Source organism: Salvelinus namaycush, chromosome 19, assembly GCF_016432855.1.
Source record: "Salvelinus namaycush isolate Seneca chromosome 19, SaNama_1.0, whole genome shotgun sequence".
NCBI lineage: Eukaryota > Metazoa > Chordata > Actinopteri > Salmoniformes > Salmonidae > Salvelinus > Salvelinus namaycush.
The window spans coordinates 18,071,729-18,097,499 of NC_052325.1; the positions used below are offsets into that span (position 1 = coordinate 18,071,729).

General features: G+C 41.7%; 1 protein-coding gene across 1 annotated transcript; it reads left to right on the top strand.

Moving 5' to 3' along the window:
- The first annotated feature begins 74 nt into the window (after positions 1-74).
- Positions 75-23,964, top strand: lmln (leishmanolysin-like (metallopeptidase M8 family)). The gene is made up of 17 exons (XM_039014048.1): positions 75-415; positions 1,183-1,280; positions 1,388-1,418; positions 3,611-3,693; positions 3,911-4,028; positions 9,692-9,870; positions 20,008-20,113; positions 20,260-20,354; positions 20,522-20,639; positions 20,853-20,960; positions 21,294-21,370; positions 21,597-21,707; positions 21,971-22,103; positions 22,432-22,591; positions 22,930-23,060; positions 23,362-23,572; positions 23,696-23,964. Exons 1-17 carry the CDS (start codon positions 287-289, stop codon positions 23,794-23,796), a joined length of 1,989 nt encoding a protein of 662 aa, XP_038869976.1. The 5' UTR covers positions 75-286; the 3' UTR covers positions 23,797-23,964.
- Positions 23,965-25,771: the final 1,807 nt, after the last annotated feature.

The following is a 25,771-nucleotide window of genomic DNA, read 5'->3' on the forward strand; positions in this document are numbered from 1 at the left end:
GCTTTTTTCAGGAAAATCTGACGACCCGGAAGTGGCGATGTAACCAGGGTCACAGATAGAACAATGATCTTTGGCAGGGTGAGTTATAAAAAATCTTTGGCTAAACTAAAGGCTAAAGCTAGCAAGTAACACACGAGTAAAGTGGGTTTCGCCGTCCTAATGAGGAATAATAAGATACATACCTATCAATAACATAGTGGGGAACGGCATAGTTATCTATGTGAGTTGTGATTATGTAGATAGCGATGAATGAAACAGGATTTGAATCACGACTGTCGCTGGACATATGATGGCGACGGAGCTGAGACGCTTTTGGAAGCTGTTTGGGTCACTGAGACGTATTTTCACTTTCTCACTTCTATTTTTGTTTGTGCATTGTCATACGTGTAAACATCAAGTCCCATCTCTGTCGGAGGTAAGTGTCGTTTATCGCTATTTTGTCGTAAGGAATCAATTAACCAAGGAGGGCGCTCGAGCCATGTCAATAGGGGCGTTCCATGTCGATTATCTTAACATTTGAGCTATTTCCTCTCAAATTACTAAACGTTTCATTTAATGCATGCACTTAAATGTATTCTTTACATGAAAAAAACGATGCTAATCAATTGGTTCACTCATCTTAAGGTGTTTCTACATGATAATCAGTGGTGGAAAAAGTACCCAATTGTCATAAAAGTAAAGATACTATACCTTGAGAAAAAATAAAGATACATTAATAGAAAGTTACTGAAGTAAAAGTGAAAGTCACCCAGTAAAATGCTACTTGAGTAAAAGTCTAAACGTATTTGGTTTTAAATATAATTAAGTATTAAAATAAAAAATTAAAATAATTTCAAATTCCTTATAAAGCAAACCAGACGGCATAATTTTTTAATTTTATTTTTATTTACGGATAGCCAGGGGCATGCACCAACGATCCGACATAATTTACAAACAAAGCATGTGTTTGGTGAGTCTGCCAGATCAGGGGCAGTAAGGACGACCAGGGATGTTCTCTTGATAAGTGTGTGAATTATTAAGCAATTTTCCTGTCCTGCTAAGCATTCAAAATGTAACGAGTACGAGTACAGATACCCCCAAAAACGACTTAAGTTGTACTTTTAAGTATTTTTACTTAAGTACTTTACACCACTGATGATAATACAGTAGCTGCTTTGCTTTCAACAATGCTTCTTCTTCTAGGTTGTCCATAAAGTATATCTGAAGTCGGAAAGATTAACCAAAAGAAGCTCTGATCAACAATTAAAGATAAAAATAATTTATGATTCAAGTGTGGAAAAGTAAGTTTATTTCTGTCCTACTATTCTCAGAGTTTATAAATGTGTTCCTGGCCTTACCGTAAACCGATCTCAATGTTATTGTATACATGTTATGTCTTCTTCCAAAGGTTAACCTCAGATAAAAGAAGACTTGTGAAGGTATGTTGGTGTGAATGAGGTCAGGGCTCTTTCTCATTGACGTGTGTCTGGTTGAAGTCGGAAGTTTACATACACCTTAGCCAAATGCATTTAAACTCAGTTTTTCACAATTCCTGACATTAAGTCCTAGTGAAAATTCCCTGTCTTAGGTCAGTTAGGATAAGCACTTTATTTTAAGAATGTGAAATGTCAGAATGATTTATTTCAGTTTTTATTTCTTTCATCACATTCCCAGTGGGTCAGAAGTTTAAAATACACTCAATTAGCATTTGGTAGCATTGCCTTTAAATGTTTAAAGGTTGGGTCAAACGTTTTGGGTAGCCTTCCACAAGCTTCCCGCAATAAGTTGGGTGAATTTTGGCCCATTCCTCCTGACAGAGCTGGTATAACTGAGTCAGGTTTGTAGGCCTCCTTGTTCGCACACGCTTTTTCAGTTCTGCCCACAAATTTTCAATAGGATTGAGGTCAGGGCTTTGTGATGTCCTCTCCAATACATTGACTTTGTTGTCCTTAAGCCATTTTGCCACAACTTTGGAAGTATGCTTGGGGTCATTGTCCATTTGGAAGAGCCATTTGCGACCAAGCTTTAACTTCCTGACTGATGTCTTGAGATGTTGCTTCAATATAGCCACATAATTTCCCTCCCTCATGCCACCATCTATTTTGTGAAGTGCACCAGTCCCTCCTGCAGCAAAGCATCCCCACAACGTGATGCTGCCACCCCCGTGCTTCACAGTTGGGATGGTGTTCTTCGGCTTGCAAGGTTCCCCCTTTTTCCTCCAAACATAACAATGGTCATTATGGCCATACAGTTCTATTTTTGTTTCATCAGACCAGAGGACATTTCTCCAAAAAGTACGATCTTTGTCCCCATGTGCAGTTGCGAACCGTAGTATGACTTTTCTTAATGCCGGTTTTGGAGCAGTGGCTTCTTCCTTGCTGAGTGGCCTTTCAGGTTATGTCGATATATGACTTGTTTTACAGTGAATATAGATACTTTTGTATCTATTTCCTACAGCATCTTCACAGGGTCCTTTGCTGTTGTTCTGGGATTGATTTCCATTTTTTGCACCAAATTACTTTCATCTCTAGGAAACAGAGCACGCCTCCTTCCGGAGCGGTATGACGGCTGCGTGGTCCCATGGTGTTTATACTTGCATACTATTGTTTGTACAGATGAACGTGGTACCTTAAGGCGTTTGGAAATTGCTCGCAAGGATGAACTAGACTTGTGGAGGTCTACAATTTTTTTTCTGAGGTCTTGGCTGATTTCTTTTGATTTTCCCATGATGTCAAGCAAAGAGGCACTGAGTTTGAAGGTAGGTCTTAAAATACATCCACAGGTACACCTCCAATTGACTGTCAATTAGCCTATCAGAAGCTTCTAAAGCCATGACATAATTTTCTGGAATTTTCCAAGTTGTTTAAAGGCACAGTCAACTTAGTGTATGTAAACTTCTGACCCACTGGAATTGTGATACAGTGAATTATAAGTGAAATAATCTGTCTGTTAACAATTGTTGGAAAAATGACTCGTGTCATGCACAAAGTAGATGTCCTAACCAACTTGCCAAAACTAATTTGTTAAAAAGAAATTTGTGGAGTGGTTGAAAAACATGTTTTAATGACTCCAACCTAAGTGTATGTAAACTACCGACTTCAACTGTGTGTGTGTGTGTGTGTGTGTGTGTGTGTGTGTGTGTGTGTGTGTGTGTGTGTGTGTGAGTGTGAGAGAGAGAGAGAGTCAGTCAGTCAGTCAGTCAGTCAGTCAGTCAGTCAGTCAGTCAGTCAGTCAGTCAGTCAGTCAGTCAGTCAGTCAGACAGACAGACAGACAGACAGACAGACAGACAGACAGACAGACAGACAGACAGACAGACAGACAGACAGACAGACCCCACCCCACCCCACCCCACCCCACCCCACCCCACCCCACCCTGGGGAGGAGTGTATGATGTGGGCTGTGAGGAGCCACAGAGAGGCGTGGTAGTGGTGCTGGTTCACTTTTTCCATTACTGTAATCTCAGTGTGTGTGTATATATATAAAGTGTGTATGTATATATGTGTGTCATGTTTATCACATCTACATGATGATCTTACCTTTTTTAAGTTTTGTTGCACCAGGCTAATATTATGTTTTGTGTATCCTAGCTGGCTGCTGGTATCATAGGTACTCCCTTTTTGTTTTCTACAGGATAAACTTTTTCCACAAGCAATTGATTATTTACAGAAGGTTTTTCAGGTTCGCCGGAAATCAGGGCCTATACTACTCAGCAGGTAGAGAGCTCACCTCCCATCACCCTCCAACACAGTCCAATAACATGTTCTAATCTCAAAAAGAAAATATAATCATTTCACGTTTGTAATTCAATTGGGGTGTGTAGCATTTTAAGATGTTCAAGATAATCTATTTTAATGAATAGACCTTAAACAAGGCTCGATCAGAGGGTCAGTATTTTTCTCTTGCAATATAAAATTGTCTGTTCCTGTTCAGACAATGTGTGACCAATCAGTATCTGAGGAAGAAAGATGACCCTCACCGCTACTGCCAGGGATCATGTGCAGACATCACAAAGTGTGGACCCGTCATTGTTCCTGAGCATCATCTGCAGGTCTGTCTACGTCACTGAGGTGTAGTGACCAGGTAGGTTGGTTGATAGAGTAGGTATTACTAATAACTAGTCTATCAACCAACCTATTTAGTCAGTGTTGGTTACTGTTATTGGTCGCCGTTATTACCTTGTGATTTATTATTGATGAAAAATGGCATGTACATTGTCATTAGGGATGCCTGTTCTTCCACAATCATGTCTTTGGTCCACATTCATTGCCCACTACTATCCACTACATATACAGACAACTCATACATTGCCCACTACTATCCACTATCCATATGGACAACTCATACGCACATAAAATAAAAAAGGTTTTACCAGATATTGTTCATCCTGATCAGACAGGTTTTTTACATGGACAATATATTGGAGATAATATACGACAATTACTTGAAACAATTAAACATTGTGAAACATCAAAGATGCCAGGCATTGTCTTCATAGCAGATTTTGAAAAGGCGTTTGATAAAGTACGACTAGAATTTATATATAAATGCCTGGACTACTTTAATTTTGGTGAATCTTGTACAATGGGTTAAAGTTATGTACAGCAACCCCAGATGTAAAATAGTAAATAATGGTTACTTCTCAGAAAGTATTGAGCTGTTAAGAGGAGTAAAACAGGGCTGTCAGGTGTCTCCATATCTATTTATTATGGCCATCGAAATGCTAGCTATTAAGAGTCAGATCCAACAAGAACATCAAAGGGTTAGAATTCCGGGAGTTAAAAACAAAAGTGTTAATGTATGCCGAAGACTTGTTTTTTCGTAAGACCACAATTAGGATCATGGTCTCATTGAAGATCTTGATCACTTTTCTAGCCTTTCAGGACTAAGACCCAATTATGACAAGAGTAACATGTTATGTATTGGATTGTTTAAAAGACATAATGTTTACACTACCTTGTAGTTTACCAATAACATGGAAGGATGGTAAAGTAGACATACTTGGTATTCATATCTGAAAAATATATAAATTAACTTACCACAACCAGTTTGGGGGAAAAAATAGATAAGATTCTGCAACCATGGAGAGGTAAATACGTATCTATTAATGGAATAATCACATTGATTAACTCTTTGGTCCTATCACAGTTTACCCTTTTACTAATGGTGCTGCTTACTCCAGACAATTCGTTTTTTAAATCATATGAGCAAAACAAATCACTTTATTTGGAAAGCTAAGCCAGAAAAAATTCAACCAGAAAAAATGTTACATGGCTATTTATATAATGAATATGAGTTTGGGGGGCTAAAATGATTTAAATATTAAAACATTAAACCTCTCACTAAAAGCGTCACTCATACATAAGTTATACTTAAACGTGAACTGGTTCTCCAGTAGATTATTAAGAAATGCTCATCCTTTGTTTAAAAATTGCTATGTCACACATTCATTCCAAAATAAATGGGAGATTTTTGATGTACCAATTCCATGGCACATGGTATATGAACTAATACAAAAAACGACACTTGATTTTTCAATGTATTATTATACAAAATCCTTGACACTAACAGAATGCTAATATATATATATATATATATAGGGGGCATACAACAATCTCAGCTCTAGATTTTACTGTAAAGAGACAAAATTACTAGATCATTTATTCTGCCCCTATGTAGCTTTTTTCTGGTCACAGGTTCAGGAATGGTTAAAAAATCACAACATTCACTTAAAATGAACCTTAAAAATAACAGTGTTGGGCGATTTGGAAAGCCATAGTCAATCAATCAATAATATAATAATAATACTCATAGACAGTTTTTTCATCTTTAGCTCACAATCTGTGGATACTGTGATTTAAAAAGGTTCAAAATTCATGTAAAACTTAACAGCACAATTGAAAAATATATGGCACATGGAAACCAAATGAGGAAGGTCTAGGGTGATAGGTGGGATGGGCTGAGTGGCTGGGGGGGTAGGAATAAAGAGCTCATATTCGGTAATGTATTATTGTAATATGATTGCTGTATGTAAAAGTATCAAGTATGTAAAATGTACAGTATATATAAAGTGCGATATGTACAATTTTTGTATATGTTGCAAAAAAGCTGTAACACCAAATATTTGTGTTCTCCGAAGAGGGTGGGTGGGTTAATAAAAAATACAGTTAAAAAATAACTCATACGTTGTCCACCCGGGCACCCCTGGACCATTCTGGAGTTATGGGATTAGCTATTGCATCCTACGCCAGTTCAGCAAAATGTGGATTATGATACGGCTTAGGTTGGAGTGCCTACTCACTGACCTGACCGCCTCAAACATGATTAGCCCTTCCGAGTCAAGGGTCATTTGAGGCACGCATTTATTTAAACCACTCCAGGAGCTTTTGTCTTAACTAATATAATATACAGTAGCAAGAAAAAGTATGTGAACCCTTTGGAAATACCTGGACTTCTGCATAAATGCCACAGCATCTCAATCGGGTTGAGGTCAGGACTCAAGGTGTATTTTCTTCTATTGAAGCCATTCTGTTGTTGATTTATTTCTGTGTTTTGGGTCGTTGTCCTGTTGCATCACCCAACTTCTGTTGAGCTTCAATTGGCGGACAGATAGCCTTACATTATCCTGCAAAATGTCTTGATAAACTACGGAATTCATTTTTCCGTCGATGATAGCAAGCTGTCCAGGCCCTGAGGCAGTAAAGCAGCTCCAAAGCATGATGCTCCCTTCACCATACTTTACAGTTGGGATGAGGTTTTGATGTTGGTGTGCTGTGCCTTTTTTTTTCTCCACACACAGTGTTGTGTGTTCCTTCCAAACAACTCAAGTTTAGTTTAATCTGTCCACAGAATACTTTGTCAGGAGCGCTGTGGAACATCCAGGTGCACTTTTGCGAAAGCAGTGGCTTCTTCCGTGGTGTCCTCCCATAAACACCATTCTTATTTTGTGTTTTTTTATATAAACACAGCACAAAAAGAAACATCCTCTCACTGTCAACTGCGTTTATTTTCAGCAAACTTAACATGTGTAAATATTTGTATGAACATGACAAGATTCAACAACTGAGACATAAACTGAACAAGTTCCACAGACATGTGACTAACAGAAATGGAATAATGTGGCCCTGAACAAAGAGGTCAAAATCAAAAGTAACAGTCAGTATCTGGTGTGGCCACCAGCTGCATTAAGTACTGTTTTGCATCTCCTCATGGACTGCACCATATTTGCCAGTTATTGCTGTGAGAAGTTACCCCACTCTTCCACCAAGGCACCTGCAAGTTTCCAGACATTTCTGGGGGGGAATGGCCCTAGCCCTCACCCTCCGATCCAACAGGTCCCAGATGTGCTCAATGGGATTGAGATCCGGGCTCTTCGCTGGCCATGGCAGAACACTGACATTCCTGTCTTGCAGGAAATCACGCACAGAATGAGCAGTATGGCTGGTGGCATTGTCATGCTGGAGGGTCATGTCAGGATGAGCCTGCAGGAAGGGTACCACATGAGGGAGGAGGATGTCTTCCCTGTAACGCACTGAGTTGAGATTGCCTGCAATGACAACAAGCTCAGTTCAATGATGCTGTGACCCTCCACCTCCAATCGATCCCGCTCCAGAGTAGAGATATCAGTGTACGCTCATTCCTTAGACGATAAACACGAATCTAACCATTGCTGAGACAAAACCGCGACTCGTCAGTGAAGAGCACTTTTTGCCAGTCCTGTCTGGTCCAGCGATGGTGGGTTTGTGCCCATAGGTGACGTTGTTGCCGGTGATGTCTTGTGACAACCTGCCTTACAACAGGCCTACAAGCCCTCAGTCCAGCCTCTCTCAGCCTATTGCAGACAGTCTGAGCACTGATGTAGGGATTGTCTGTTTCTGGTGTAACTCGGACAGTTGTTGCCATCCTGTACCTGTCCCGCAGGTGTGATGTTCGGATGTACCGATCCTGTGCAGATGTTGTAACACGTGGTCTGCTACTGCGAGGACAATCAGCTGTCTGTCTTGTCTCCCTGTAGCGCTGTATTAGGCGTCTCACAGTACGGACATTGCCATTTATTGCCCTGGCCACATACATCTGCAGTCCTCATGCGTCCTTGCAGCATGCCCAAGGCACGTTCACGCAGATGAGCAGGGACCCTGGGCATCTTTCTTTTGGTGTTTTTCAGAGTCAGTAGAAAGGCCTCTTTAGTGTCCTAAGTTTTCATAACTGTGGCCTTAATTGCCTACCGTCTGTAAGCTGTTAGTGTCGTAACGACCGTTCCACAGGTGCATGTTCATTAATTGTTTGATTCATTGAACAAGACATTGAAACAATGTCTAAACCCTTTACAATGAAGATCTGTTAATTTGTAAAAATCCAAATAACTTATCTTTGAAAGACATGGTCCTGAAAAAGGAACATTTATTTTTTTTGCTGAATTTAGTAGATTCGTCAACAGAGATGTTAGCATGTTCCAGAGATTTCTAAGTCTTTAGCTGACACTCTAAGATTCTTCTTTACCTCATTGAGCATTCTGCGCTGTGCTCTTGCAGTCATCTTTGCAGGACGGCCACTCCTAGGGAGAGTAGCAACAGTGCTGCACTTTCTTCATTTATAGACCATTTGTCTTACCGTGAACTGATGAACATCAAGGCTTTTAGAGATACTTTTGTAACCCTTTCCAGCTTTATACAAGTCAACAATTCTTAATCTTGGGTCTTCTGAGATCTCTTTTGTTAGAGGTATGGTTCACATCAGGCAATGCTTCTTGTGAATAATTTTGTGAGTTTTTTATATTTGTTTTATAGGGCAGGGCAGCTCTAGCCAACATCTCCAATCTCGTCTCAATGATTGTACTCCAGGTTAGCTAACTCCTGACTCCAATTAGCTTTTGGAGAGGTCATTAGCCTTGGGGTTCACATACTTTTTCCCACCTACACTGTGAATGTTTAAATTATGTATTCAATATAGACAAGAAAAATACATAAATTTGTGTGTTATTAGTTGAAGCAGACTGGGTTTGTCTGTTGTTGTGACTAAGATGGAGATCAAATTTAATTTTATGACCAATTTATGCGTAAATCCAGGTATTTCCAAAGGGTTCACATACTTTTTATTGCCACTGTATTTCATTTAGCAGTCACTTTTATCCAAAGAGACTTAGTCGTGTGCTTACATTTTATGTATGGGTGGTCCCGGGAATCGAACCCACTACTCTGGCGTTACAAGGGCCATTCTCTTCCAACTGAGCACAAAGGACGACCTCTATTGCATGTTACTCACCTTTTAAGCTTGGCCTCACCTTTTAAGCTTGGCCTTCTTGCAAAAGACATTCTCAATGAGACTAACCAAGGTTAAATGGAATGATAGGAAACCGCCCTTGACGCACATGCGATCCACATGCCTGCGTGGGATCCAATTCCGGACACACCGGTCTTCCTTCTCTCTCCCTGCTTAATCCATCTATCCCTATCAATAAAATATGTATTTAAAAAAGGATGCTCAACTGGTAGGCCTATAGAAAGGTTGGATGATGTTGGTCTTGAGTACTGTACTTTGATGATGTTATTATTATGTCCATGTGATTTTCAGTAATGCAAGGTATTTCAAGTCTTACTTGTAGATTCAGGGCTCACCTGTAAAGGACACCTGGGTCACAATGTGACTTTCCTGTTTAAATACAGGTTAAATAACTAAAATGAAATAAAAATGATATTCTGTGTATCGGATTTCCAGCAATGCAAGGTGTGCAGCGAGACAGGGAGGTCGTGTGGCTCGGCAGGGCCTCCGGACGGGAAGGGGGTGGAGGGGGCTGACTTTGTCCTCTACGTCAGCGGGGTGACTACAGAACGCTGTGGACAGGAGAACATTGTGGCCTATGCTGCATACTGTCAGCTGGAGTCTGAGCTGGACAGGTAAGCCTGCAACCCTATACACCTTTTATTAGGGGTGTAACGGTACATCTTTATTAGGAATGTCAAATCAGATTTTATTGGCCACATACACATGGTTAGCAGATGTTATTGCGAGTGTAGCGAAATGCTTATGTATGTAACGGTACACGTATTCGTTCCCGAACTATTCGGAACGGGAACCTCAGTTCGGTCCACAATGTGAACCTGAATAAATACATTAACTCCTAAGGCCGCAGAAATCTAATTAGCATAATAAAAAATCCCCGTAACAATCTGTCAGTTTAAACTAGAGATATCAGCTTTTTTGCATCCACCTTTGAAAGAGCAGTGTTTGTCAGATCATGAGACATCCCGAATATCATCTGTAGCGTCTGAACGGTTTGGCCTACAAACTATTATGACCCCTCTATGGAAAGATGACTCTCACGAACACGTTTTGCTCTACAAACCCCACAAGTGTCTTGGGACTCGTCTGAAGTTGCTACAGGCGATCTGCCAACTTCTGTCTGTGGTGTGCCAACAGTTTGGGCTACACACTAGTATGACCTCTCTGTGTAAAGGTGAGACTCTTGCTTTGCTCTAGGACGCTCACAAGACTCGTCTGAAGGTCCCCCGGTACCAGTCAAAAAGAAATATGGAATTATTAACAGAGACTGTTTAGTGACAAAAAATAAGGGGTTAAATACATGTAAAATAAATATGTTTCCTAGATATTTCTGATATCTCTCAGATATACAGTGCCTTCGGAAAGTATTCAGACCCCTTGACTTTTTCCACATTCTGTTACTTTACAGCCTTATTCTAAAATGTATTAAATATTCACAATACGCAATAATGACAAAGCAAAAACAGGTCTGGAGGTCCTCTGTGGAGATGGGAGAACCAGAAGGACAACTATCTCTGCATCACTCCACCAATCAGGCCTTTGTGGTAGAGTGGCCAGACGGAAGCCACTCCTCAGTAAAAAGCATGACAGACAGCCCGCTTGGAGTTTATCTAAAGGACTCTGACCATGAGCAACAAGATTCTCTGGTCTGATGAAACCAAGATTGAACTCTGGCCTGAATGCCAAGCGTCACGTCTGGAGGAAACCTGGCACCATCCCTACGGTGAAGCATGGTGGTGGCAGCATCATGCTGTGGAGATGTTTTTCAGGAGCAGGGACTGGGAGACTAGTCAGGATCGAGGGAAAGATGAACCAAGCAAAGTACAGAGATCCTTGATGAAAATCGTCTCCAGATATTTTCTTTTGATACTTCAATTTTTTTTCTTTTTTTCTTTTCTTATACCCCCCTTTCCTTGACATAAGCAGGGCTTAGACTGTTTACTGGCAAAAATAAGCAGTTCAATTCATGTAAAAAATATATTAACTCAGCAAAAAAATAAATGTCCCTTTTTCAGGACCCTGTCTTTCAAAGATAATTCGGAATAATCCAAATAACGTCACAGATCTTCATTTTTAAAGGGTTTAAACACTATTTCCCATGCTTGTTCAATGAAGATGCTAAACTACAGGACTGTTTTGCTATCACAAGCTGGAACATGTTCCGGAATTCTTCCGATGACATTGAGGAATACACCACATCAGTCACTGGCTTTATGAATAAGTTCATCGAGGACGACGTCCCCACAGTGACTGTACGTCCATACCCCAACCAGAAGCTATGGATTACAGGCAACATTCGCACTGAGCTAAAGGGTAGAGCTGCCGCTTTCAAGATGCGGGACTCTAACCCGGACGCTTACAAGAAATCCCGCTATGCCCTGCGACGAACCATCAAACAGGCAAAGCGTCAATACAGGGCTAAGATTGAATCATACTACACGGGCTCCGACGCTCGTCTTATGTGGCAGGGCTTGCAAACTATTACAGACTACAAAGGGAAGCACAGCCGCGAGCTGCCCAGTGACACGAGCCTACCAGACGAGCTAAATCACTTCTATGCTCGCTTCGAGGCAAGCAACACTGAGGCTCTCCGTAGCCGACGTGAGTAAGACCTTTAAACAGGTCAACATACACAAGGCTGCGGGGCCAGACGGATTACCAGGATGTGTGCTCCGGGCATGTGCTGACCAACTGGCAGGTGTCTTCACTGACATTTTCAACATGTCCCTGATTGAGTCTGTAATACCAACATGTTTCAAGCAGACCACCATAGTCCCTGTGCCCAAAAACACAAAGGCAACCTGCCTAAATGACTACAGACTCGTAGCACTCACGTCCGTAGCCATGAAGTGCTTTGAAAGGCTGGTAATGGCTCACATCAACACCATTATTCCAGGAACCCGAGACTCACTCCAATTTGCATACCGCCCAAACAGATCCACAGATGATGCAATCTCTATTGCACTCCATACTGCCCTTTCCCACCTGGACAAAAGGAACACCTATGTGAGAATGCTATTCATTGACTACAGCTCAGCGTTCAACACCATAGTACCCTCAAAGCTCATCACTAAGCTAAGGATCCTGGGACTAAGCCCCTCCCTCTGCAACTGGTTCCTGGACTTCCTGACGAGCCGTCAGGTGGTAAGGATAGGAAGCCACACATCTGCCATGCTGATCCTCAACACTGGAGCTTCCCGGGGGTGCGTGCTCAGTCCCCTCCTGTACTCCCTGTTCACCCACAACTGCGTGGCCAGGCACGACTCCAACACCATCATTAAGTTTGCAGACGACACAACAGTGGTAGGCCTGATCACCGACGACGACGAGACAGCCTATAGGGAGGAGTTCAGAGACCTGGCCGGGTGGTGCCAGCATAACAACCTATCCCTCAACGTAATCAAGACCTAAGGAGATGATTGTGGACTACAGGAAAAGGAGGACCGAGCACACCCCCATTCTCATCGACGGGGCTGTAGTGGAGAAGGTTGAGAGCTTCAAGTTCCTTTATCTACATCAACAACAAACTAGAATGGTCCAAACACATCAAGACAGTCGTGAAGAGGGCACGACAAAGCCTATTCCTCCTCAGGAAACTAAAAAGATTTGGCATGGGTCCTGAGATCCTCAAAAGGTTCTACAGCTGCAATATTGAGAGCATCCTGACTGGCAACTGCTCGGCCTCCGACCGCAAGGCACTATAGAGGGTAGTGCGTACGGCCCAGTACATCACTGGGGCAAAGCTGCATGCCATCCAGGACCTCTACACCAGGCGGTGTCAGAGGAAGGCCCTAAAAGTTGTCAAAGACCCCAGCCACCCCAGTCATAGACTGTTCTCTCTACTACCGCATGGCAAGCGGTACTGGAGTGCCAAGTCTAGGACAAAAAGGCTTCTCAACAGTTTTTACCCCCAAGCCATAAGACTCCTGAACAGGTAATCAAATGGCTACCCGGACTATTTGCATTGTGTACCTCCCCCCCCCCCCCCCCCCCCCCCCCAACCCTCTTTTTACACTGCTGCTACTCTGTTTATCATATATGCGTAGTCACTTTAACTATACATTCATGTACTTACTACCTCAATTGGGCCGACCAACCAGTGCTCCCGCACATTGGCTAACTGGGCTATCTGCATTGTGTCCCGCCAACCCCTCTTTTTACGCTCCTGCTACTCTCTGTTCATCATATGCATAGTCACTTTAACCATACCTACATGTACATACTACCTCAATAAGCCTGACTAACCAGTGTCTGTATATAGCCTTGCTGCTGTTATTTTCATGTCTTTTTACTGTTGTTTTATTTCTTTACTTACACACACACATACCTTTTTTTCGCACTATTGGTTAGAGCCTGTAAGTAAGCATTTCACTGTAAGGTCTACACCTGTTGTATTCGGCGCACGTGACAAATAAATACATTTGATTTGAATTACTGAACATGCACCTGTGGAACGGTCGTTAAGACACTAACAGCTTACAGACGGTAGGCAATTAAGGTCACAGTTATGAAAACTTAGGACACTAAAGAGGCCTTTCTACTGACTCTGGAAAAACACCAAAAGAAAGATGCCCAGGGTCCCTGCTCATCTGCGTGAACATGCTGCAAGGAGGCATGAGGACTGCAGATGTGGCCAGGGCAATAACTGGCAATGTCCGTACTGTGAGACACCACAGCGCTACAGGGAGACAGGATGGACAGCTGTTCGTCCTCGCAGTAGCAGACCACGTGTAACAACACATGGACAGGATCGGTACATCTGAACATCACACCTGCGGGACAAGTACAGGATGGCAACAACTGCCAACGTTACACCAGGAACACACAATCCCTCCATCAGTGCACAGACTGTCTGCAATAGGCTGAGAGCGGCTGTACGGAGGGCTTGTAGGCCTGTTGTAAGGCAGGTCCTCACCAGACATCACCGGCAACAACAACTATGGGCACAAACCCACCATCTCTGGACAAGACAGGACTGGCAAAAAGTGCTCTTCACTGACGAGTCGCGGTTTTGTCTCAGCAGGGGTGATGGTCGGATTCGCATTTATCGTTGAAGGAATGCGCATTACACCAAGGCCTGTACTCCGGAGCGGGATCGATTTGGAGGTGGAGGTCTGGGGTGGTGTGTCACAGCATCATCGGACTGAGCTTGTGGTCATTGCAGGCAATGTCAACTCTGTATGTTACAGGGAAGACATCCTCCTCCCTCATGTGGTACCCTTCCAGCAGGCTCATCCTGACATGACCCTCCAGCATGACAATGCCACCAGCCATACTGCTCGTTCCTGCAAGACAGGAATGTTAGTGTTCTGGGCTCTTCGCTAGCCATGACAGATCTCAATCCCATTGAGCACGTCTGGGACCTGTTGGATCGGAGGGTGAGGGCTAGGGCCATTCCCCCCCAGAAATATCCGGGAACTTGCAGGTGCCTTGGAAGAGTGGGGTAACATCTCAAAGCAAAAACTGGCAAATCTGGTGCAGTCCATGAGCAGATGCACTGCAGTACTTAATGCAGCTGGTGGCCACACCAGCTACTGTTACTTTTGATTTTGATCCCCCCCCCTTTTTTCAGGGACACATTATTCAATTTCTGTTAGTCACATGTCTGTGGAACTTGTTCAGTTCATGTCTGTTGTTGAATCTTGTTATGTTCATACAAATATTTACACATGTTAAGTTTGCTGAAAATAAATGCAGTTGACAGTGAGAGGACGTTTCTTTTTTTACTGAGTTTACATGCAGTACCAGTCAAAAGTTTGTACACACCTACTCATTCGAGAGTTTTTATTTTTACAATTGTATACATTGTAGAATAACAGTGAAGACATCAGAACTATAAAATAACATATGGAAATACAGTTGAAGTCGGAAGTTTACATACACCTCAGCCAAATGCATTTAAACTCAGTTTTTCACAATTGCTGTTATTTAATCCTACTTAAAATGCCCTGTCTTAGGTCATGTAGGATCACCACTTTATTTTAAGACTGAAATGTCAGAATAATAGTAGAGAGAATGATTTATTTCAGCTTTTATTTCTTTCATCACATTCCCAATGGGTCAGAAGATTACATACACTCAATTAGTATTTGGTAGCATTGCCTTTAAATTGTTTAACTTGGGTCAAATGTTTCAGATAGCCTTCCACAAGCTTCCCACAATAAGTTGGGTGAATTCTGGCCCATTCCTCCTGACAGAGCTGCTGTAACTGAGTCAGGTTTGTAGGCCTCCTTGCTCGCACACGTTTTTTCAGTTCTGCCCACAAATGTTCTATAGGCTTGAGGTCAGGGCTTTGTGATGGCCACTCCAATACCTTGACTTTGTTGTCCTTAAGCCATTTTGCCACAACTTTGGAAGTATGCTTGGGGTCATTGTCCATTTGGAAGAGCCATTTGCGACCAAGCTTTAACTTCCTGACTGATGTCTTGAGATGTTGCTTCAATATAACCACATAATTTTCCTCCCTCATGCTGCAAAGCACCCCCACAACATGATGATACCCCCGTGCTTCACAGTTGGGGTGGTGTTCTTCGGCTTGCAAGCTTCCCCCTTTTCCTCCAAACATAACAATGGGCATTATGGCCAAAAAGTTTTATTTTTGTTTCATCAGACCAGAGGACATTTCTCCAAAAAGTACGATCTTTGTTCCCATGTGCAGTTGCAAACCGTAGTCTGGCTTTTTTATGGCGGTTTTGGAGCAGTGACATCTTCCTTGCTGAGCGGCCTTTCAGGTTATGTCGATATAGGACTCATTTTACTGTGGATCGAGATACTTTTGTAACCGTTTCCTCCAGCATCTTCACACGGTCCTTTGCTGTTATTCTGGGATTGATTTGCACTTTTCGCACCAAATTACGTTAATCTATAGGAGACAGAATGCGTCTCCTTCCTGAGTGGTATGACGGCTGCGTGGTCATATGGTGTTTATACTTGCGTACTATTGTTTGTACAGATGAACGTGGTACCTTCAGGTGTTTGGAAATTGCTTCCAAGGATGAGCCAGACTTGTGGAGGTCTACCATTTTTTTTCTGAGGTCTTGTCTGAATTATTTTGATTTTCCATAATGTCAAGCAAAGAGGCACTGAGTTTGAAGGTAGGCCTTGAAATACATCCACAGGTACACCTCCAATTGACTCAAATTATGTCAATTAGCATATGAAGCTTCTAAAGCCATGACATAATTTTCTGGAATTTTCCAAGCTGTTTAAAGGCACAGTCAACTTAGTGTATGTAAACTTCTGACCCACTGGAATTGTGATACAGTGAATTATGAGTGAAATAATCTGTCTGTAAACAATTGTTGGGAAAATGACTTGTGTCATGCACAAAGTAGATGTCCTAACTGACTTGCCAAAACTATAATTCTCTGCAGAGGTAACGCTGGGTCTTCCTTTCCTGAGGCGGTCCTCATGAGAGCTAGATTCATCGTACCGCTTGATGGTTTTTGCGACTGCACTTGAAGAATTGACATTTTCTGGATTGACTGGCCTTCATGTCTTAAAGTAATGATGGACTGTTATTTCTCTTTGCTTATTTGAGCTGTTCTTGACATAATATTGACTTGGTCTTTTACGAAATAGGGCTATCTTATGTGTACGACCCCTTCCTTGTCACATCAATGTCATGACTCTCTCCTTGGTGAGGAGAGATCAGCTTGGCATAGGGCTGACAGCTTGGCACAGGGCTGACAGATTGCCAGACCCCCTCCACCCGCTTCTCTCCCACTAGAGAGGAAGGGGGGAGTTGGGATGGTTTTATGACTTAACGCCGGTCGTAAAGTTTCTCTCTCTTGCCCTGCAGTATTGAACAAAGGAATGTGCTGTGTGTAGAGACTCTTGCCAAAACTTCAACATTAACAAACGGGCACTGGGACAATATGTTTCAACATTCAAACGTTGGGGATGATGAGGGATGGAATATAGAAAATGTATGTCTATTTTGTGATGTCATTAAAATTATCAGAAAGACTATGTAACAAGATAACTGTGACTCTGAAAGTGGACACATGCTATTTATCAGGTTTACATCTAAATGTTGTATAAGATAAATGATTAAGAATACTTTTGAAAAGATAGAAATGTGATTTTAGCCTTCTAAATGAGATGGCTTTTCATATAAACCTGGGCTCAGTTAATAACCACGCCCACGTGAACACAGACATTGTGTCAACAGGACGGAACGCCGTCCAAGGCCAGAGTGCTTAAAAGGACTTTAAATACAGACCAGAGAATGTGAGGACATGGTCCACACGTTGAAATGGTTAAATCTCCAAGACTAAAAAATGGTAAGACCCTCTGAAACTCTCGACGAGTGAAAAAGATGAAGACTAGACCAAAACATGCACCGTCTGCAGCTCTGCATGTAAAGTAGTCTAGGACAATTGACCAAAGACGGGAGAGAAGAATAGATCCCCCATCACCACCGGGTGGTACACCTCTGATGTATCTATTCTAACGAACACTCCAAGACAAAGTTGCATACAACTAAGGACATTGTGACTTCTGGTGGACATCCAGAAACTTACATCGAACTACTCGCCATAGACTGATTGAGTGGTTTCAAAAGAGAGACATCTACGCATAAATATATGTTGCATTTCTAATCTGAATGAGCGCTTATGGGGCTAAATATTCTGACTACGGTGAGCGTAGTTTCCAAACTGTATGTGTTTTTATGTATTTCTGTGTGATTTAGTTAGTTAGTAAATAAATAATTAAGTGTATCGCTGATTCATCACTTAAATTAGGGTTTGTGTAGATTTACATGGTCAACGACGTTCAGAATGAGACTGATATGAGGAAATAATAATTGACTTATTGATGTAAGAGCTATTTTGATCATCTTTATAGTTTAAGTTGGGAGGATAGTAACTCGGTAAACAACTTTTCCCGTGTTGCCCCAAATTCCTAATGAGTTAATTGTGGATCATTAATGTGATTACTGCCGTTTATCAAATAATTACCTACGACGTTTAATTAGTCACATCACGTCATCACAATTGATTGGCTCAAACGCATTAAGAAGGAAAAAAATTCCACAAGGCACACCTGTTACTTGAAATGCATTACAGGTGACTTCCTCATGAAGCTGGTTATGAGAATGCTAGGTGTGCGAAGCTGTCAAGGCAAAGGGTGGCTAGGTTGAAGAATATAAAATATATTTGGATTTGGTTAACTTTTTTGGGTTACTACATGATTCCATGTGTGTTATTTCATTGTTTTGATGTCTTCACTATTATTCTACAATGTAGCAAACAGTAAAAATAAAGAGAACCCTTGAATGAGTAGGTGTGTCCAAACTTTTGATATATATGTTTGTATATGTTTTTGATACGTCAAGGGGTCTTAATTCCAAATCAAATAGCTAAATTATCCTTGGTATGATCTTATTAAAGCAATTCCATGTAGTTTAGTAGTCCTCCATTTAAATCTCCAGTTTGGGAAATTTTTTGCTTTCAAGTAGATTACAACGGCGATGGACAGAGAGTTGTGGATAAAAAGATAACAGTATGTCCCAACTCTAAACGACAACAGCATATGCAGCTGCCAACACCTCTGATATGTTGACACATTTTTGCCGACATCACCACAGTATACCGGCGCAAGATGGAAACGCAAAGAAACAACACGTCTTCTCACCTCTGCATTCAAGCTGCCCTTGGCAGCTGATTTGACCAGGCCAAAGAAATTACAAGAGCGGTAGGTAGGTTATTTTAATATTTTTGTTTAAAGTCGCGGATCTGCGCCCATTCTCGGTAGTTGGGAATAGGGGGTTTCTTTCAGCACCTCGTGAAAGTGCTCGAGCCACATTACGATCTTCCTTGGACCCATTTAAAAAAAACGGGTAGTAACCGCTTTATGTAAGCCAACCAAAGCTGAAGTTTTCAATTAATTGTCAAATCACATTACCCCGGAGTGGAAGCCGTACCACGCTACAGACACGCCCCCTTTTATGAGTGAGCATCTGGCACTGAAAGAGACAGCGTCATGGTGCGTTCGTAACCAAGTGGGAAGTGGGAATTTACCACATACAACTGGAAAATCCACTTGATCGGATCTCAAACTGGTAATTACTAGTGGAAAACTCGTCTATCACCCTGAGCACCCACTTCTCCCACATGGTAACCTCTGACGTCACCTACTAAGGAAATGGCCTCTAACAGCATTTTCAACCATTACTGTAAATGCAACAAGAAAACATTATTTAAAAGAAACAATCTATTAATTCCTTTTTTTAACTATATTTTGTTTTATAAGTATGATAGCTGTACTTTTAGTTTTTGGTTGCCACAGCTTGTTGGCCATTAGCCAATCAGCGTTTCTAAACGAGTTCAAATCACGCAAATGAATCCAAGTAGTATTTACGAATTCATAACTGGTCAATTCCCACCTTCCACATGGTTACAAACGCAGCATCAGAGTCAACTTGAGAGGCGCAACATAACAATTTGGTCACAACAGACAATGCATGGAACATTGTGAATCCTCAACATTGTAAATAGCATTTAATATTCCTGCTGTACAGAAACTGAACAGTGGGTTTGGGGAACCATTGCACCCCTACTCTTTATACACACCTGGTTATATACACCCTTAGAATATATTTTAGAATGGCAGCATTTTAGGATATTTCAGATTGCCTAGGTAGTGATTGGGTCTGGTAGGTGACATGGTAGTTATTGGCCCCTGAATAGGTATTTTAACCCAATGATATCATAATAATGTCAGTTTCACTCTCTTTACCTTTTCAGGCCCATTGCTGGATATGCCAACCTGTGCCCCAATATGATATCCACCCAACCTCAGGAGTTTGAGAGCATGCTGTCAACCGTCAAACACGAAATCATACATGCCTTGGTGGGTGCATTGGAATCTACTTTATATTCCTATTGGGGCAAAGCTAGTCATGAATTACTTAAATAAATACGATAATCAATCGAACCTGTCCAACACAGATTTCATTATTGATTGAGTAATGCAATCTTTACGTATCTGTCCAAAAGGGTTTTTCAGCAGGGCTGTTTGCATTTTATCATGATTATAATGGCAAGCCATTGACACCTCGGTTTGCAAGTGGACTACCAGCATTCAACGAGAGGTATGTATACTTCATAATTTTCGTCTGCTGTCAGACTTTGTTTTTATAATCATGCTGTTTGTAATAACCAGTAGGCTTAGATGATATTGTAATTGTTTTTCTGTTGTGCATTGTATTTTCTCATTCATTTTGTTAACATTTAAGACTATTTTTGCTTTCTATTATAGTTTAGGTCTGTATCAATGGAGTGATGCAGTGATTCGTAGAGTGAATCGATTATGGGACATCCGTGGTGGAGTGATGGTCCGTCATGAAGTGCATCTTCTAGTGACGCCTCGTGTTGTGGTAAGAATCCTCGTTTTAACCTCCTCACCATTGAATTATGTATTTACATGCATTTGTCATGGGTAGATACAGCATGTCCCCTTTGTAGAGGCTATGCTGGGCTGTTCTGTGTGGTGTTATGCTATTTTGTTCTGTTGTGCTGCGCTGCCCTGTACTGTCCTGTCCTGTAATGTGGTTAATGTTTATGTCCTGTATCCCTGCATGTGTTGGCAGGAGGAAGCGAGGAGACACTTTGGCTGTCCCATTCTGGAGGGTATGGAGCTGGAGAACCAGGGAGGGATGGGTACTGAGCTGAACCACTGGGAGAAGAGGCTACTAGAGGTAAAAGGAGGGCTGAAAATTGAGGGCATTGTACTGTGCTTAGTTTTTACTGTTCTCTGAAATGATTCCTTTCTGTACAATATGTGTAGCCTACGTTTGTGGTGTATCTTTACTCAGCCTAGTAGAACTGATGTCTGTAATGGAATTCCTGATATAGACCTAACCACACCATACCCTTTCACTCAGTTTCATAGTCTGTATAACTATTGTGAATTCTGTATTTCTTATTTAGCTATAGTTCACTACTCATCGTCAGCATTTATATGCTCATATAGGTTCATTATTAATCTATATATGATACTTGGATGATTCTCCTGTTTGTATTGATAACAGAACGAAGCAATGACTGGATCGCACACACAAAACAGAGTGTTTTCTAGGATCACCTTGGCCATCATGGAAGACACAGGGTAAGGTTGCTGACTGTTTCCAGAAAATAGATGGAATACAAGAAAATAATGACTTTTACATTTGATGTAATTTCAAGAGCTTTGACTATTAAACAACTTGGCTCTTTTTTCTTGAGCATTGGCATGATTGAAAGTTTTTGACTTTGACATATGATTTGTATTGAAGTTCAAGAGTTTACCTGACTTGATGTACAATGTGTTCGGGTCATCTTTGTCTCCTATGTAGTTGGTACAGAGCCAACTACAGCATGGCAGAGAGGCTGGACTGGGGCAAGGGCCTGGGCTGTGACTTTGTGATGAAAAGCTGTAAGTTCTGGATTGAAAGGCAACGTCAGAGGTAAGGAGGTATCTAATCAGAGTTAAGGTTTCTTATTGTACACAACAGGCTGAAACATCTAAACGTCTAGTCACATGGCATGCCTCTAAACAAATTTAAAGTAGCACCAGACATATGTCAGCATTTCTGTCAACACAAACATCAAGCCTTAGAAACTCTATTAGAAATTGTAACAAACTGTAAAAAAAAAACACAATAAAAACATTTAAATGACAAACTGTGGCTCTACCTGATCCAACCCTCGGTGTGTTATTGTTTTTCAGTCGTAAAGTGGTGACCCCTTACTGTGACACAGTGCGGGCCACACCCCTCCAGCTAACCTGCAGGCAGGACCAGCTGGCTGTGGCTGTCTGCAACCTGCAGAAGTACCCTCAGGACCTACCCCTGGACTACCAGGTAAAATAATAGTCTCACAATGCCATCCTTCAAAGTCACGAAGTCTAGAAATCGAGGCTATGACAATACACCCAGTGATAACCACATGTGCTAGCAAGAGTCTGTGTCAGAAACCTATTGGACCACTACAGAGGATTAGAAGACAAACATAAATATTGCAAGTGTATGACACTCAACGATTTACTAAACACTTGCACCCAAGCAAACAAAAAAAGGCAACAAAAATGAACAAAACACACATTTAAAATTGTCTTTATTTAAGATGTTGTTGACTACTTGTGACCTGCATAGTCCATACAGTAAATCTTGTCCACTTCCCCTCCTGCAGTACTTTGACCATATCCCTGATGTCTCTGTGAGGGACATTGCCTCCTACGGTGGAGCTGTGGAGATCGCTGACTACTGTCCCTTCAGCCAGGAGTTCAGCTGGCACCTGAGTGGAGAGTACCAACGCAACTCCTACTGCAGGGTCCAGGAGAACCAACCCGGTAATATCCATTTCCTTCTTGCATTGTTCTTGCCTCTTGGTGCCTCAGACCCCGCTGGGCCTTGGATAATGTACTCTGAGACTGTTCACTCACTAGAAGGTCTGCAAAATTCCGGAAACATTCACAACATTCCCAGGTTTTCCAGAAACCCCAGCTGGAGGATTCCCAGTTGGATGATTCCCTGTTGGAGTGTTCCATGTTCCCTCTCTGCTTATTCCCTCCCAATTCTGGGAATCTTCCAACTGGGATTTATGGAAAACCTGAAAATTGTGTTTCTGGGAAATGTTCCGTCATTTTGCAACCCTACTTACGAGTAGGCTACCTGACACTGCTTCCAGATTGGTGGAGGAACTATGGAGCTGAGCAGTATGGTCCAGACTCTGTGTGTTTGTACCAGAAGACAGCCTTCATCATGGAGCAGTGTACCAGGCGCATGACCTACCCTGACTGGGGAAGTGGCTGTTATAAGGTAATGCAGAATAAGTAAAAAATAAAATAGATATCTCCATTTCAGCATCTCTGCAATCTATGTTTTGTCACTTTTCCATATTTTGCAAGCTATGTACTGTGGGAGTCTTCTTAATAATGTTTACCACCTTTAAGTCTCATCCTTTTATCATATGATCTTACAGAATCACAAATTCTCAGTCTAATTTATGTGTTTTGGGTTAACAAATATGTAACCCTGTTATAGATGTGTGACAGGCAGATATTTAAAGTAACCCATACAAAAAACAAATACTTAAATGTTATATTGTGGTTGTTTCCAGATGTCTTGCTCTACCCAGGGTCTGACAGTATGGGTGCAGGATACTGAGTTTCAGTGTGTGCATACCGGTCAGCTGCTGAGAGTTAGTGTGCGTGTTAATGACTGGGTCTACAACGGGGTTCTCGTCTGTCCTGCCTGCTCAGACTTCTGTAGCGCCTGCCCTCCACCACAACAGCTGCCTCCCCTCAATAGTACCAGGAGAGTTCCTATTGGTGAGTTCCCATGCCTGTCTTTCCTACCTTCCATATTCATGCAAACACATATATATACTTTATATAACTAGATACATTATATAGACCTTTTGGTATTAAGGAAGTGTTTTGCCTCTCTTCCAGACCCATGCTCCAGTTCCTCCAGCTTAGTGGTAACTCTGTGGCTTCTATTGTTAAACCTCATCCCTCTGCTAGCTGGATTTATCCTGTGTGTGCGGAACTGACTGACTGACTGTGTGGCTGACTGACTGACTGGTTGGGTGACTGACTTACTGACTGCAAGGTCCTCTGCCTGGGGTTGTGTACCAGATGACACCCTATTCCCTACATAGTGCACTACTTTTGATGGGCTGACTGGGTGGGTGGGTGGCTGGCTGGCTGGCTGGGTGGGTGGCTGACTGACTGACTGAAAGGTTATCTGCCTGGGGCTGTGTCTATCAGTCCAGGTCAAAAGTAGTGCTCTATAGGGAATAGGATTTGATCCTTAGAAAATCATCAAGGAAAAGTCAGGAAAGTTGTTTAGGAAACAATCACATTAACCACATCAAAGTCAGGGAAATGTGTGATACTTTTGAACAAATGTTATGTTGATTCTTAAAACAAAATGCAGTGAAAAATGTCTATGTATTATAAATGCCTGAAAGAAGGATTTGAACCACAATACCTTATCTGTCTAGTTTAAACACATTTCTACAACCTAGAACTTATTTTAATGTTAGTTTTGGAACAGACAAGACAGTGGCCCATTGTCAATGACTGTTCATGAAATTGCTAGATATAATCAATGAAAACAATACTAACCTTCGTCCTTTGAAAGTCTGAGGATAGGAAAGGCATTGAAATTACATTTGGAAAGTCTTAATGTTCTCTATACGTTCTTTGTCTCCTCTCTCTGAACAGTCTCCAATCCCAGTCATGGCACGGTTTGTGTCACATTAAGACAGTCCCAAATGGCATCCTATTTAAAGGGAATAGGGTGCCAATAGTGCACTATAAAGGGAATAGGGTGCCATTTGGGATGCACACAGGGAGAACTCCAGAGTTTAGGTTCTTGATGTCCTCCTGACACACTACTTTGCCCTTTAGGGTCACTGTACTTCAGACAGTACCATCAGAATACTGGAAAGGTGTGTGCCAAGTAAGGCTACTATCAGAAAAGGGGAAAAATAAGCCATTGATTGCACTTTTCTTTATCGAATTAATGAAGGAGATGCCAGTAAGCTGTAAGCAAAATCAGAAGAAGCCATACCTCAAGAGTAGCTAGCTGATCACGGTGAGGTGCCAGTGCTTCTTTATGAATTACCACCTATTCTAAAATGAATACTTTATTCCCCTCACCGGGATTGTAAAATGAGGATGTTCAGTTTCCTAGTGTTGTCGTGCAAGGTTTGCAACATTCTCAGACCTTACAGTATATGAATCACCTACATTTTCATCAAGCCCTTTTTCAGTTAACATTTTTATGACATGTCCAATGATTCAACACTACTCAATGTAACAATGCAGTATTTCAATTCATTTTTTACAGCAGATTGTTGTTAACGTGTAGTTATTTCCTGGTGAAAGCTCCATATCTAGTAAACTGGGATTTTTTATTTTAATTATATTTAACTAGGCAAGTCAGTTAAGAACAAATTCTTATTTATAATGGCGGCCTACCAAAAGGCAAAAGGCCTCCTGCGGGGATGGGGGCTGGGATTAAAAAAATACAAATAAATATAGGACAAAACACACATCACGACAAGAGAGACAACACAACACTACATAAAGAGAGACCTTAGACAACAACATAGCATGGCAGGAACACATGACAACACAGCATGGTAGCAACACAACGTTACGACAACAACATGGTAGCAACACATGGTAGCAGCACAAAACAGGGTGCAAACATTATTGGGCACAGACAACAGCACAAAGGGCAAGAACGTAGAGACCACAATACATCACGCAAAGCAGCCACAACTGTCAGTAAGAGTGTCCATGGTTGAGTTTTTAAATTAAGAGATTGTGATAAAGCTGTCCAGTTTGAGTGTTTGTTGCAGCTCGTTCCAGTCGATAGCTGCAGCGAACTGAAAAGACGAGCGACCCAGGGATGTGTGTGCTTTTGGGACCTTTAACAGAATGTGACTGGCAGAACGGGTGTTGTATGTGGAGGATGAGGGCTGCAGTAGATATCTCAGATAGGGGGAGTGAGGC

What these genes read in the sequence shown, in the direction of transcription:
- lmln (XM_039014048.1), top strand. Translation starts at nt 287, where the DNA reads ATGATGGCGACGGAGCTGAGACGCTTTTGGAAGCTGTTTGGGTCACTG. An exon ending in GGGAGAAGAGGCTACTAGAG is followed by an intron (nt 20,961 to 21,293) that starts GTAAAAGGAGGG and finishes TATTGATAACAG; the next exon opens with AACGAAGCAATGACTGGATC. An exon ending in TACCAGGAGAGTTCCTATTG is followed by an intron (nt 23,573 to 23,695) that starts GTGAGTTCCCAT and finishes CCTCTCTTCCAG; the next exon opens with ACCCATGCTCCAGTTCCTCC.